Consider the following 16,778-nt stretch of genomic DNA (forward strand, 5'->3'; position numbering starts at 1 on the left):
CCTCCTTTGTAATGCAGTGCATCTCTTCCAATAATTATCACTGCATTGTTTACATGTTACCTCCCTTTCCTTCTTTTATCCATTTGTTATCCAGTCCCCCTTTTCCTCACCATAATAAAAGCCCCATTCCCCTTACTCCTTCTTATTTCACAGTTCTACATACCCCATTACATTTTCACATGCCTCATATATGGACTCATCTGCACACATAAAACGTATTAAAAGGCCCCATCATGCCAACCAAACATGACCACTCAGATATAATCTCTCATCTAGACTAGGTAGTCTGAGTACCACAGATTTAGTTTGCCTCCTTCTTAATTGCCACCACCAAAGCAATAAATTTCTTATCATCTTTTACAATCCAGACTCACAGACTACCATGCCATCACAATCAACTATTACATACCCAATGTGTTTTTATCCCTGCTACTAGATGTCACCAAGCTCAGTCCTCTTCTAAAGCAATTTGCATGGCCCAGGAGTATTTCTCTTCATGACATTAACTTGTGTATCAATACAAACCTGCTGGCTGCATAGGGAATAAGTATAATGCACTCAAGAATGGGGGTGCTACTCATAATAAAGATATCATAAGCATTACAGAATCTTAGTTCAACCTTTTTCTCAGAGTATTTGTAACTTTGCTAATGTCTCTAAGTCCTGTCTTTACATGCTGCCTGATAAAGAAGTTGGAACATGAGTGTTCTTTTAGTAAAACACTCAACTTTGTGCAGTTTGATGGTAAGCTCTCTCCAAAAGTCTGACCTAATTCCCAACTGGTTGGTTTTCAGATCTGTTATGGAGGGGCACACATAAAATTAGTGAGAGCACAAATTTACATTCTGACCTCTATCATTCCAGACGTTGTTGTCGCCATACTTGAGAATATAACTCCTTTTGACTGCATCTCAAAATCATATTATTATGGATGATTTCAAAGCATACTGGAGACCTACTACCAAATTCTGCTTGTAAATATAATGGCCAGATTTTTTTTTTAATTTCAACTTGTCTCAATACCAACCTGGCTAAACTAGTGCTTTCAAAATTATTATTCTGGTATAGGTTCTTACCACAACCCTATATAACATCACATGCCATACAGTTAATACCCTCATATTAAAAGATCACTATCCTGTACTCACAACTTTTTTCCTTTAATGAAAAAAAAATCAAGGTGATTACATATCTTGTAGAACTCTTTGCCCCCTGCTTTTACTCCTGAAATTAATCTTTGTTACATGGTTAACTGGGAATATGTACTATCACCATTGCACATCAACTGCTGTTGTAGCAATCTGATAATTTCGTGCATAGAGCTAAAGCTATGAGGGGTTAATGTTCTTGTGCTACAGTCTGGAATATGATTCCCCTCAATATTCAATTGCAAATTGTATGACTTGAGTGACTTTGACCAAGTCATTTCTGATGGCGTTAGTAGGTCACCTTGGTTAAGAAACACTTCTATTTGGTAGGCGTAGTCAGTTACAAATAAATGGTGATACAATTTATTTCAGAAGCACATACTAAATATCTCACTAAGCATAAAATATTCCCTGCAAAAATGAAGAAATGACAAGCAAGCACAATATATCATTCACATTAACCATGAAATTGAGAAACACCAAAACACAACTACTCTTTAAGCGTTTTCATCATAAAATGCCACATACTTCTTTGAACAAAACCAGAAACAGAGCTATAAATGTACTTTTGAAGATAATTAAAATCAGTCACACTATGCACTCAACTACCAATACCCAATCAAAAAATATATTAAAAAAACAAACATTGCAATTTAAAGCAAACCAGTATTAAAATTCAATGAATATATGTAAAATAACAATATTAAAATATTATGTACTTACTTCAAATGCCTCAGTCTCCAGAAACACTTAATATTAAGATTGTCTTTAAGACCAAGGGCAGTAGCAGCATTCAAAGCCAATTGCCAGAAGAGTACTTTTGATGACCCCATAGAATCCATTTTTAGTTGTTCTAATACAAAGATCAAAAACCTTTTTAAAAACCCTTACACCTGAAATCTGGGCCATATTCCAAAAGACTTGTTTTTGATGTAAATGATTTACTCTGGTGCAAGAACTAGCTATACAACTCACCTATAAATTAGACTTACACAGGATTAAGTAGTCCTTACTCCAGAGTAAGTCACTTACACACAGAGCAAGTGCTTTTTTTGGAATTAGGGCAGAGTTACACTGGAGAAAGTCACTTACACCTAGAGAAAGTACTTTTAGATTGGACCCTATGTTTATAGAGGGAATTGGCCTTATTTTTTACACTCTTTCATGTGACTGAGATCTGCCTTTAAAAAATAGCCCTTTAAACGTAACATGGCTGAATGACCTTGCATGCTGTTTCTCATAAAATTGTTCGTATCACAATTGCTTACAGCTCTTGATCATAACTGCTCGTTTTTTGTTGTTGTTCACCTCATACTGGAGAAATTTTTTTGCACACATAATAGTTCTTATTTTCTGTTAAATCTGAGCCACCTAGGAAAGAATGAAACAGACTTTTCAGCTGTGTCTTGCAGTTTGCTCCGTCACATGGATCTGCTTTAGTAACTCCTTTATCATTCTCTTAAGTTACCTTCTACTCACTATCAGTAGCGAGTTAATAAAGATGTGATTATATGCAGCACAGGTTCATCTCCCACATCTCTAATCTGAACATATACCTCTGAGGTTACACAAACTGAGAGAAAACATATTTAGCGACAGAGCCCGTGTACCAAAGTCTGTTGTATTTAAATAGACAAGCATCTATAGATAAGGAAATGAGCAGGTGGATGGATGTTGTGTATGTAAAGGATAATCTCTTCTGAAAGCTTCCCCTTAAATTGTTTGATAACAAATCATTGCCTGAAAAAGAGCACCTTGAAAATAGTTATGTAAAAACTATTACTCAGATGGAGTACACAGTGTAATAAAACAGAGCACAACAACACATAGTAAGACTCACTGAGCTTATTTCAAAAATGAGATGCTGATGGACTGGGGTAAAGATGGGAAACAGATTAGCAAGCATCATGGTATAACCAGTCTTAAATGTAACCATAATTAACAGTTAGAGGAGGTGCCATCAGAGTTTTTGATGAGAGCAAGTTTAAGACATATGATGTGTCCAGGCTAAATAAATAAGGCAATAAGACTGGCTGTGGCATTGTCATTGTGAAACCATATGAGATAATTATTGTATTTCTTTCTGTCCATAATCCCTTAGATAGTATATTAAAAGCTCTGCAGAAATTAACTGGATTCTTACATTTATTTGGCGTAAATCATCTTGAACTACTTGGATCACAATGGATAATTCTATCCATGCAAGAAAGTTGCTGACAGGGTACCTGACAGACCAAGACTTTTTTTGCATACCCTATAAAAAGTACATTTTGAATATTGTATTTGTTAGTAACTTGTTTCCAGTTTCCAGACTCTTCATATGCAATTTCATCTCCTTTGTGAGATTCCCATATCCATTTACTAAACACTCTCCCACCTTTTCCAAACTCCTCATATTAATTGTTACTTGATTCCACATCATTCCCAGGGGAGGTTAAGGCAGGTCCACCAGACGTGTTAAACAAGGATAGAACCTGGTGTCAGCTGATGGTCAACTGCAGGGAGGGAGGGAGTAGAGAAAAGAAGATAACTGATAAGACAGGCATCTCTAGATGAATGAGCTTCTCTCTAGATGTTTGTCTTTGCATGAAATATTAAATGGTAGTAAGTCTGGGATCCTTGATTAGACTATAAATTATTCAATACATCTTCAGAGTAAACATCCTGAGAAGATAATGTTTGTCCAAACATATGAAGGTTCTTTTCAAGGAAATACAGAATACATAACATGCGGAGTAAATATTTCTTACTTTAAGCCTATGTTACAAAAACAAGCCAAACAACATGGTAAATTTTGTTCCTGTATGTTATATATTCGATGGTCTGACAAGGTCTTGAGGATATAACTATCTAATTTCAAGAATAAAATGAAATATAAAATAAAATGAAATGAAGACTGAGAGAGAGAAAGAATGATTTCTATCAACAATCACAGTCTATGAACCTACTTATCTATCTCATCTGTTAGCTGCTGAACTGCAATTAACTTGCTTAACCATGTGTCAAAGCACCATTGCAGTGAAAATGAGACAGCATTTCGTGTAAAGTCCTATTATCGAAATATCTTTTTGAAGGCAGTGATTGTCAAGGTATCAGTGATATTTTAATGATTTCAAAATTTAAATTTTATTAAGCATCAAGTGTAATCTTTTAAGTTTTACATTTTGCTGCAGTTCAGAAAAAAAAAATATGTATTAACTGCATCACCTGTACTCTGCCCTGGATAAACAGTAATAAATACTAAACTATATATAAAGTTAATTATAACAGTAAAGGTTAGTATTGAATATTCCTGTGTGATATAACACAGAAGATTTATCATTTGCCTACAGACATTTTCTTAATTGCAAGTATCAGTAGGAAGTGCATTCTAAATGGTAGAACATAATAGTAAGACAATAAGGAACATTCAAGGGATTAGTTCTCTTGTAAAATCTTCATTAGGATAGTGTCCTGCTTGAATACTCGTGTGCTTCTGGATATTACCACATACCAGTACACTATAAGAACATTCCATGACCTGTCTAAATAAAGTAACTAAAATGCACTCCATTAGCATGTACTATACATTACGTACCTAAAGTCTAGAGTATTCAAATCAAAAACACTATTATCTTCCAAGCCATGACTTTCACATTTATTTTTCACTTGCCTTATATTCTTTGCATTAGTTATCTTTGGAAATAAATTCAAGGCTTGTAATAGAACTAGTAACAAGGTAAACTCTTTGCTATAGTTGTATTTAGTAACCATTTTGAGGTGAATGACTTGGATTTGTTTATCATGCATCACTTTACCCTAAAGTGGAGGATATTTAAACGTACTAAGTTCACTTCTTCAGTGTTTAACTCTCCAGGTGCAGTTCTCTACAAAAAATCATTGCAAGTATGGTTTCTAGTTGCATATTAGCAGTGATTTAATTTTGATTCTTAAAGATGTGCAACCAAGGGGGGGCTTTCACCACAAATAAATAAATAGATAATACATTTTAAGAAATGCTGTTATTTTAGGTTTTGCAAACCTGAAGTTTCATATGGTATGTTTGTGTGGTTGAAGTTTCAAGGAATATAAACCAAATGAAAATGCAGAGGAAGTTGTTCATAGGTTCATAGATAGGTACTAGGCTATTGGCCTAGGGACCTAAGTAAGCCTAGCCAAAAAGGTTCCCTGGCTTACACCACCCAAGAAACTTAATTTCTTATGCCCCTGTCAAGCAGAGCAACAGAAGTGATCCCTGGGGTGTATTTCATATTTCCTATCCACTCATCAAGATTTTTCTTGAAGAGTGCTAATGAGGAACTTTGCTTGGCATAGATGGGTAGCTTGTTCCAGAGTATAGGAAGTCTCTGGGACAGGAATCTACCCCTCCAGCATGTCCTGTTTATTGTGGTAACAAGGTTTAGGTCCCTAGAGAGTGTAGCTCAGAGGGATTGGAATTTCTTTAGGTGTAGCATGCCCAACAGCTCTGGGTTTAACATAACTTTATATGTTAGGCAGAGATCTCCTCAGAGTAGGCGATATGCTACAGAGTAAAGCTGGAATTTTTTGAGACAGTCAGTGTAGGGCATCTGCTTGACGCCAGTAATCCTCTTTGTGAGGTACTTCTGTGGCCTTTCCAGCTGCTGCAGATGTCTTGTGAGGTACATTCCAAAAGGGGCGTTGTACTCTATAATGGGTCTAATGAGTGCCGAGTAGAGGGGAACAATTACCTCTTTATTCCTGGATGAGAACCCTTTTGTGATGAGGTGTGCCACATAGAAGGATTTTCTGACTACTGTGGTGATGTGATTATCAAAGGAGATTGCGTACATTTTAAAATAAAATAAAGTGATGTTTTAACTCTTCATTTTCCTATCAAACAAACCTATTCTTTGTTGGCAGCCAGTTGATTGATGCTCATAACGTCATCACAGGCAGTTGATGGCCATCTTGTAATGGCACTAAGGCTCAGAGAGAAATGAAAACATGAGACTTGAGTTTTAATCACTTTTCCCCCTCTTCTCCAGGTTTGTGCGATCTAAAAAGTACTATATTTATATAACTTAAGGCTATGAGGTTTGCCCCCATATCAGAAGTGATGTCCCCCAAAAACAGTATAGTGTTGTGATTTTTGACTTTGGGACTATCATTATTTTGAGTAACAACCTCCCAGGGTTTTATATGTTTTGATATTAAATACTCCAATGTTGATAAAGACAGACAAGTTTATTCACAGTAAACCCATCACCCCCCCCCTTGAAATCCTAAACTAAAATTGTACTTTTATACCCATTTAATAAACTGTGTATTATTGCAGGTTCAAAAGGCCCAGCTGGGCCAGAAGGGCCTGCAGGTCAACCTGGACCAGCAGGACCACCGGGACCACCAGGACTGCCAGGACCACCAGGACCACCTGCTCCACCAAGAAGGAAAAGATTAAAACCTAAAATGGAGCAAAATACCATAAGTAAGTATCACAGAGGAGATGCATGCCTACAAATATACACACACACACACACATATATATATATATATATATATATATGTGTGTGTGTGTGTGTGTGTGTGTGTGTATAAGTCATATGTTTTCATTGATCAATTTCTTTTTGATATTTATTTTTTACAATGAATTTGCAAATCTCTTTTATTAATAATTCACAAATCATTAATTATTTCAGCTTAACATGTTTTCTTGATGAATGGGTTAGGAAGACTATACAGGTGATAGGGTGTATTACTCCTTTTCATGTTACCCATGCAATGGGGCAGCCAGTATCGCAAGACATCAGCTTCTGAGATTAACTAGAAAAGCTATCAATGAGAGGGAATTTAAGAGGCACATTCATGTCATAGCTGATAGTTTTATTCAGAGAAACTGCAGTCATGATAGGGTGGTGGCTGTAGCAATGAGAAATGCCATTATGGAATCCCTTATATTTGCAAAGAGGATATTAACAGATGCCAACTTGTGGGCAGAGTATCTTTTATCATTGAATATTCTCTGGATGTTTCTGCTATTTATGTTATGCTAAAATTCCGGTATATACTGCTTGGTGATATGGATATTCGAACAGCTGGGTTTAGTTTGCATTTAAGTATGTGTAGATATAGGACTATAATATGTCTAAGCATTTGCTTCATACTGAAAAGCCTTGTGCATCTAGGCAGTGGAAAACAACACATTTGTGAACAACATTTCCAACTGTTCTGTGATAGATTTGGTTTCAGTAACTGAATTTGATTGTAACTGTTTTATGTTAGTAAGAATGATAGGACTCCAAGCATATTAATAATGGCAGGAAAAGTAATAGTCTAGCTAGGCATATCACTGAAGGTAGTGGGGTTCAGAATGACTTTACATTTCTGGACTTGGAGGTGGCCCATTTATTAGTATTAAGTGGAAATTTTGACAAACTGTTGTTATTTAAAAATATGAAAAGCAGAAAAAAAAACAGTTATTAACAAGAACTTTTTGGAGCTTAAACTGAAAATTGGACAGTGCAAATCGCTTTTAATAACATTAAAGTTGTAATAAATTAGTCACTGTTTTGTAAATCTGTGGGTTTGTTTTGCTAAACAAGTTTTTATGTCTGATGAACTCTTTTAATGAACATTTACAGACTTATGTTATCCTGCATCCACTGCCTGAGTTCTGCTGTTTTTTTTTGGTTCCATCTGACCAAATATTCCAACTCATATCCTCTTTGTCTGCTCCGTGGCTCCACTACCTGAACTCATTCAGGCCAGTCATTCTCCTTATGGAATGTGAGTCAGGCCCATTCATTCCTCAGACAGTGTGACTCCCTTAATGTCCATTTGTGCTTGACTGGGGTGACAGCCTAATCAGCTCTACCCCTCAGACTGAGAGTCAGGTGTTAGACAGTGGACCAGTCTGTGGACCAGGCTGAGACAATCGTAACCACCCATCCCTATGATGGCTGAAATGAATGTTGCTTGTCTGGGAGGTACCCTGCCTGTTTCAGTCTCACAGCTTCTCTAAAGCATGGTATGTCTGACCTGCAGCTGCCACCTGCAGTACCTCTAGACTCCTACAGAGGGCAGTGTTGCAGCAGCCATATTGCCTCTATTCCTTCCAGAATGGGTAAGCCAACAGTGGCTGCTCCTTCACATCCCCTTTAAGCATTCAATCCAGCACTCCAGCACAATAACTTAATCTGGTTCTCTTTATTCCTCTAAGCCACAGGACAGGAATGCAACCATGTGTCCAAATGTTTTGTTCATCTAATTCCACTTAATTAACTCGCAGTTTGACATATTTCAGTGATATACAGAGAAGGCAAGGAGTTTTATTTGTGCTAGTATTCCCTCTTTTAACCGAAATGTGCTATGATATTAGAGAGGGTATATAAAGTTATCAAGGTTGAAGGGGTTTTCATCCCTATATGAAGATTTGAGTTCAGACCCCATCCCAGTTAATGTGATGCATTTACGTGATTGGTGTGTGTGAGTGTACTTTTATACATCTGTGTATATGTGTATGCATGTGCCCAGAGTCAGCAAAGAGCATGGCTAGTGTGTCACTTTTATGGTGTGGTGTGATTCAGAATGATGGGGTTCAAGATGTAGTAGTAGACCACTTCTTCTGGATATCAGAAAATTATCCTGCAGCTGTTCAGCAGTGAAGATGTTTAGATGATTACTTGTTTAAGTCAACTTCAACTAAAATGCATTTCTTTTCCCACTCATTTAATCCCTTCTTTAGAGCACCCCCACCACTCTTGAGGGCATGCTTGGTACATTCTACTGATTTCTACATAAACTAGTGGTTTCTTTCCTTTATATACCCTATCATCTCTTCACTAATATTTCCAACCATAAGGGCAACATTTAGATCTGTTGCAGTTCTGCTTCATTTGATTCTGAAATGTTCTCCCATTAAATATCTAGTGAGCTTCTAATCCTCTATGTCTTGTTCTCTTTCTTCTGCCTCACTCCTTAAGTGACTGTTTCCATCAACAGTTGCAACAATTTCTTCTGTATCTCACCCCTGAAATTGCTTACTAGCCTCTCTTACCTGAGATTTCTCATTTTTCTGCTTTCTCACTCCCTACATCTAACATCCACTCAAAAGCTTCCAGTTCCTCATGCTCACTGTGCCTGTCCCATTTGGCCCCCACCCCATTCCCTCATGTTTTATCTCTTCCCTGTTTCTCCTTTCATGCAGTAACTTATCTGGCTTCCTTCTCAGCTTTCTAATACTTAAGCTATCTGTAACAGCCATCTCTTTCACTCCCCTAGACAGCATCTTTCTATACAATTGTGCTACTCTGTCTCTCTCTCTCTCTCTCTCTCTCTTTCTCTCTCTCCCTCTCTTGTATGGTATGGAATATGCAAAGATGTTAGTGTAGGCAGACTTTTTTAATATTGTGTGCAGATGAAATAGCTAGCTCTCTGAGCAACGATGTGATTGCCCATGTTTCTGCAATTATTTCACCACCTGCCCCATCTTCATTCAGTCATCTCAGATCATTACATACCTGCTACTTTTGGAGGCAATAACATATATTTGTTAACTAGTTTTTCTCTAGTGTTCTTAACCACTTTGCTGCTTCCTTTTGTCTTTTTGTGATATCCTTTCTTCCCAGTCCTTCAACCTCTTGTTTATATCCTCAAAGACTTTCACATCTTAGACTTCCAAGATGGTTACTCACTGATTAACAGTTTCATTTTAGCTCTACCATTGTGGAAAAAAGAAACTGATAAATAAAAGCTAGTAATTATGCCAGTTTGAGTAAAAATCAGTTAATGGCTAGTAGGCAAACTGTCTAGATGTCAGCAAAGAAGAAATTCAGAGAGCCTGAAAGAAAATCAACTAGAAAAGGTAATGGAAAAACACTGACTTGGAAGAATTCTACAGTTGTTCAGCAAAAATCAGTTCATGCTTCAGTTTTGGTGCAAACAATGACTTCCAGTAATTTAGAGGACAAAATAAAGCAAATGTACTCAAAGCTGGTTAAAATAAATAAAAGATTTAAGGAGTATATCATCTCAAATAACAAAAGTTTGGAAAAATAGAATGACGTTTAACTAGCTCTTCAGATGAACTGATGAAGCTGCAAAAATCAGAGGATGAGATGAAAAAAGGCTGGCTGAGTATGAGACTTCTCAAGAAGAGTTTTTCAAAAATGGTGCAGTTAGAAGACAGACTGCACTGAGAACACATGAGATTTTCTGTTATACCAGTGAAACTGTAAGGAACGGACTGTATTAATTTTATGAAAGCACAAATAAGCAACTGGACTGGTATGCAGCAGTAGGATTTGTTAATTGAAAGGGTAAATTAAGTGTATGCTCTAAACCTGACCATGAGAAATCACCCAAGAACTGGATTAGTAAAGAAGCAATCATAGCAGCAGATAGATTTGATCCTGACAAAACTGTGACAGAAGGGCAATGCATTAAAAATTCAACACAGCAGAATGTGAAAAATGATTATTCATTGTACACCAGGTAGAAAATAAGAAAATTTATCTCATAAGTCAGGGAATATTGAACGTTAGGTATGAGATTCCAGCTGCTGCTGTAACCAGCTGTCTACAGAACATTTTTTCCTTGAGGATCAAATACATTTTTGATGCACTATAGGTTAAGGAGGAAATACAAAAGTTGATCCAAGAAAGAGTGAGATGTCAAAGAGATGGGGACTCTGCTTCGCGTTCTTCTGACAATAAAGCTCATAGAGGGATTTTGCCAGTGCAACTTTACCAATGTTCCCAAGGAAAATGTTTGAAAGACAGAGAAAAGCTTAGAAGTTGACTAGAAAAATCAGGAGTTCCTTGGACTTGAACCAGAGTCTTGTGTTGGGATGTGGAGATGAACAGGAAGAAGACTAGCAACACTGAATTTAGTGCATAAATGTGAGATCATAAAAGCATCAATCACATTTGTGAAATGTGGTTTTGCAATAAAAAGTTGCTGAGAAATATTGGGTTTTCACTAACTTTGTTAAGCTTGTAGATGGACTGCAAAGCATATACCCTTCATGTAATTAATGATTAGAAAGACATTCAAAGGGGAAACGTAGCTGTAAGTAAAGCATTTTTGTTCTTAATAGTATTTACATAAAAGGTTTCATGATATAAACTGCATGTAATATAGTAATGCAGATTTGTGTAGTATGTAGTCAAGGGAATCTTAAATGTGGGGTTTAGGGTGAGTCTTTTCAGTTATTGTTGTATGTGATAAAAGTATAAAAGTAAACAAGTATTTTTTAGTTTTAAGACATATAGGCATTACAATGAAAAAAAGAGAAGAAAATATGGACAAAACCAAGTTTAAGTTAATGCTTTGTAATATTGGGCTGTTGGGGTGGGGATGGTTTGTAAAGGTGCAAAGATTATATTATATGCTGAGCTGAGACATTTTCTCTTATTTTTGCACAGGTGAATGATAGAATTGATGCCTTTGTCTTAATCCAAAAACAATTATTTTCTGTAGGCAAGTAAAGATGAAAAATAACACAAAATGATGAATGCCATGAGTTGTGCTAAGTTTCTTGTATATGCAATGATATTGACTTGTTTTTTTAGCAAATATTCAATGGGTTCTGCACCTGAAGGCAGCTATATATAAGGAAATGGAAAACAAAGGCACAAGGGAAAGTAGTTCAGTAAAAAATAAAATGTGAAATCATTGGAAGTCAATAAGAGATAGTAGATGCCCTAGCAACCTTAATGCATCAATGTATTAAATAGAATAGTGTATAATTTAGTTTTATTTAAAGATAGCCAAAGCACTTTTACTTAAGGCTAAAAGATAAAGTTTTATGAAGGTGTACAAACTGTTTTTCACAACTGGGAGGGGAGCACAAATAAGAAAAGAAGATAGGGCAATCAGTGTGTAACTGGGAACACAAGCTGTGATGTGCTTTAGCATGGGTAACCTTAAATTTAGGTTAGATAATAATTAGCTGTTGGTTTGTGACAATTGTTCCTAACAGGAGGGCTAAACTTCATTTTTTGAAGATGTACATGGTCATGAGTTTTTGTTCCAAGTTAATATGCTATGGGGTGTTCTCCAAATGTATTTAGTTTTTTGTTTGTTTGGGGTTTTACATAAAAAACAAAATGTCTTGAAAAATATGACATTGGTTGAAATGGAAATGACAAAAAACAATTGTATAAAAGATCAACCTACCAAAGATTAGTATCTGCATGCAACACAAACGTTGGACATACACATTCAAAAAACTGTCATGAATAAAAGGTTGACACAATAACCTTTATGATAATGGCTACACTATCCATATTATTTATGAACATAAATGGCCTAATAGGTATAGACAAAAAGGTAAGAGTATTGAATTATATTAATGAATGCACAGTGCAAATAGAAATGATGCAAGATTCACATTTGGAAAGAAATGAGCATGTGAATTTGATAAAGAAAGGATTCTAGTATGGATATTCTTCAGAATATCAAGAACACAGAATTAACAATTAAGACAGGAGGAGTGGAGATAAAAATAGTGGTGTATAATAAATCTGCAGGAAAGCCTCCAGAAACAGATGGTGTTCCTAGGGAAGTTTGGAAGATAGGAGGGAGGAAATGTGGTGGCTGTAATACCTAAAAATGGTAAAGACCCTTCATACCCAGCTTCATATAGAACTATTTCAGTTATAAACTATGATTACAAAGTGTTTATGTCTATACTAGCTAAAAGAACAGCGTTGCCAAAACTGATAGCTATGGATTGATGTGGCTTTTGTGTAGAGAAGACAAGCATTTTACACCATTAATAAAACAATGGTGATCCAGAGGGCAGCAGAATGTAAGAAAATGCCGCTGTTGTTGGTTGGATTTGATGCAGAGAAAGCATTCAACAGATTAAACAGGGATTTTATGAGAAGGGCGACAGAAACATTTGCATTCCCTGAAACAACAATAAGGTTAATTAGCAGGATATATGAAGGATCAGAGGCAAGAATTTAAGTGGGAGGGTTCACCTCTGATAAGTTGCATCTGAACAGAGGAAACAGGCAGGGGGTGTCCTGTTTTCCCTTTGTTATTTGCTTTATATTTAGAGCCACTGACAAAGAAAATAAGGGACTCAGAAATTCAACTATATAATATGTATGCTAATCAAGAAAAGTTGACTTTATTTGTCGATGATATTATTTTGTACCTGGTAAATCACATTTCAGTGTTGTGGAACATTTTGAGACAGTTTCAAGTCTTTTGGGGATATAAAATTAGTAAAGATAAAACAAAGGCCATAGCAATGAATTATGTACCCACACATGAATTGGTTCAGCAAAACCCATATTTATGGGAACATAATAAGATTAATTGTTTAGGAAGAATGGATTAAAAATGCTTCTGATATGGCAGCTAAAGCTATGTGGAAAGAGACTAAACAAAAGATAATACAAAAACTGAGAAACTGGAAGTGCTTGTTTAGGGGTATGGGTAGTAAGATATAAGCAGTGAAAATATAGTATGGCTAGTAAGATACAAGCAGTGAAAATATTTTTAGCCCCTTTAGTTTTATATACAGGTGAAGCATATTTTTATCAACCAGTGGAGAAGTTGTGGACAATAATTAATAAAGAGTTGAAGGAATTTATCTGGGGGGGAAGAGGGCAAGGGTTGAGTGAGATCTGTTGATTCTTCCAAGACAACAAGGTAGTTGAGGATTACCTGATCTGAAGGTAAATTTTACAGCTACACAGTTAAGGCTCATATACATAACACAAGCAGAAATTTATAATCCAGATTGGAAAGGGATGATGAAGAAGCAGGAAGAAAAGTCAAGAAATAAGGAGAGAGTGGGATTTGGGATACATATCCTTAAGGAGAATAACAACAACCATACAGGAAATTGCATTTATGATAATTATATTGTATTCATAATGTAGCAGAAAGTATTCTAAGAGCTAAGCCAACATGAGAATGGATGAATGATGTTTTGTGAGATGACTGCAAGTGTTGCTACAGAGAATAGGCAAGATGGGACTAGAATTTGCTGGAGAAAACTGGCAAAAAAACAAGGTGTTGGGAGGAAATAACTAGAGATGAAAAGGTAATAGAATCGTCTGAGCCCATAAAGACATATGGTCTGCAAGGTGGAGGCTGTCTTCCATACCAGGGATTGATATGAAAGTATAGGCAAAAAAGGAAAGGGATATGGGAATCTTAATTGAAAGACCTGCTTCAGTAACATTTTTAGTTGAATCTAGAACAGAAGCTACTGTTAAAAAATGGATAATATTAGGGCATATAAAATATTGCACAATAACTATAAGAGAATAGATTAAAAAAGATTGGGAAGAGAGACTGGGTAAGCATTTTATTAGGAAACAATGGAAGGATATATGCTCCCATGTATGCAGCATAACCTTGAGAGTTTAGGATGCTTGCTTGGAAGTGTTTGCATAGGTTTTTCCTCAGGTAGATGACAAATGTTAGAGGCATGATAGGGAAGAAAGATGTAACTGGAACCTATGTTCTGGGTGTGTAATGAATTGGCAGACTTTAAAAATTTCCTATAGAGTACTTTGTCAGAAATGTTGAGTGAGCAATTGGGTGTAACTAAGGAAATGATTCTTTTGAGCTGGGACACAGGATCTGAATTGTCTAGACATAGTAAGGCCTTGTTAAGTTTAATTCTGGTGGCTGACAAAAAATAGGAGTTACTAGAAAATGGAAATCAAAGTGTAAGCAAACTGTATTGGAAGTATTGACTATTGTAACAGAGATAAAATAATTGGAAGTGTGATCTTTTGAAAAAGGAAGGCGCAAATTACATAGAAATAAATGGAAACTGTGGGAACCGTTCACGGAGAAAAATGTTCAGGAGGAGGAGGAGAAGTGAGGTTTAATGGAAGGCAGGAACTAAACAATTTATGTAATGCTGGACTGATGATAGTTATAAAAAAGGAACTTGCGATATATAATGCATGTAACTAGAAATATGTTAATATATTTTTTCTTTTATATTATTGTATGTTTGTCTATATCTTAAGTGATAATTTAATATAATTGTTAAAAAAAATTCTCAGCCTCTTATGCCTCCTTCCTGTCCCTCTGCTAATCACACTTCTGTTTTTTTTTTTTTTGCCTTCAGAACTGCGCAATTTCCCAGTCAGGAGTCTGCATTTATAATGAAGTCTATTAAAGCATGTGTACCATGCATAATTTTTGCATTTTGACCTGAAAACAGTGTACATTAACCAGGTGCTCATTACCAAATACATTATCAAATATCATCTGTAGAGTTCACATAGCTTTGCAGATGAGGCCTTAAAATTTAAAATGCCTTATTCCGTGATCTTACAGTATGGAATTTCCTATAATAATGCACATAGAAATACATAACCACTCCTTTTTTCCATTTTTTGGAATAATTCACGTTAGGAGATATATTAAACATTCAAGTCTTTCTTTTTGCTTATAGTTATACCTCCCCAGCGTAGTAAATTTTGTGGTTTTATTCCCCCTAAAGTGCATAAGTGTATAGCTTAGCATAAAATCTTAGTTGATATCTACCTATCTACATCTGCGAATTTTCCAGATTCTCTTGGACAGACCTGTCTTTCTCATCTACCACTGACTTCAGTTTAGTAGCATCTACAATCAATGGACACTCTGAGTTCTATGGCACATTGCTGCTATGTGTCTCACTTCCCACCATGCAATAATAGCAGCTTTACCAACTGAGAGATTCAGACATGTATAATATATAGTCTTGTTACAATTTTAAGATGCTGTGATGCTATAAAACAGTCATTTTTTAAAAAAACCTAAACTTGTTTTCTAATTTTCCAGGTGAAACATATCCTATATCCAATGATGAATCCAACGATGACACTTTAATAGAAAAATCACCAGAAAACACAATGGATTCCAATGGAAAAGAAGCTGGTATAAATCTAACATTATTATGTATTTGTTTATCAATAGCATTCTTTAAAACCAAATCATATATTTTAGTGCAATTTTATATAATTTCAGCAGAACTATGTTTTTCATTGCATAAAGAGCTTTGAAGATAATTCATAAAATGGTTTTCACCAGAAGAGCTGCTGTTATCAGTGCAGTCATGAAATGTAAATATCAGGTACTCAATGTCCACAAAATCTATTACTGTACACAATGACAGCACGTGAGCTTCATTCACCAAAAGCTAGAGTCCATGCCTTCCCCCAATGCTTTCCACACTGTAGCTCATCTGAAAGCTCTATGCAGATGTCTTCACAATGTCACTGTGAGATTTATATTCTTAATATTAGAGATTATCAGTCCTCAAAGACTGTGTGTGTGTGTGTGTGTGTGTGTGTGTGTGTGTGTGTGTGTGTGTGTGTGTGTATGTGTGAAACAACAGTACTTTACACTTTGAGTTTTATTTAAATCAGCATCAGAAGGTGCTCAGCAGATTTCTGATGGAAGAAGAGATAGCCAGTTGAAGGCTGGAGGCATCTGGAGCTATTTCCTTGCAGTTTCCATAGTATTTGTGCTCTTCTGGGTGCATAATTTTATTTCAATTAAGCCTTTGAAAAAATTTCAGAGAAAATCTGCAAAGGAAACAGAAAAAGTATGGGTGTCAGTTTATATCATCTTACTCAAGAGAATTTACAGAAACCAAATTTAAAGTAATGCTCCTTTGCTGACAGTGTGAGCAAGGAATCATTG

At 35.9% G+C, this 16,778-nt stretch overlaps 1 protein-coding gene across 1 annotated transcript in view; it reads left to right on the forward strand.

The window, feature by feature from the left end:
- The window catches only part of GLDN (gliomedin), a 333,993-nt gene that overhangs the window by 105,801 nt on the left and 211,414 nt on the right, over positions 1-16,778 (forward strand). Inside the window, exons 6-7 of the mRNA XM_044077573.1 lie at positions 6,445-6,594; positions 15,915-16,010. Coding sequence (XP_043933508.1) covers positions 6,445-6,594; positions 15,915-16,010 — 246 coding nt within the window. The remainder of the gene's footprint in view (positions 1-6,444; positions 6,595-15,914; positions 16,011-16,778) is intronic.

This window comes from Protopterus annectens, chromosome 7.part0 (assembly GCF_019279795.1).
Source record: "Protopterus annectens isolate FY-2018-M chromosome 7.part0, PAN1.0, whole genome shotgun sequence".
In the NCBI taxonomy this organism is placed as follows: domain Eukaryota; kingdom Metazoa; phylum Chordata; order Ceratodontiformes; family Protopteridae; genus Protopterus; species Protopterus annectens.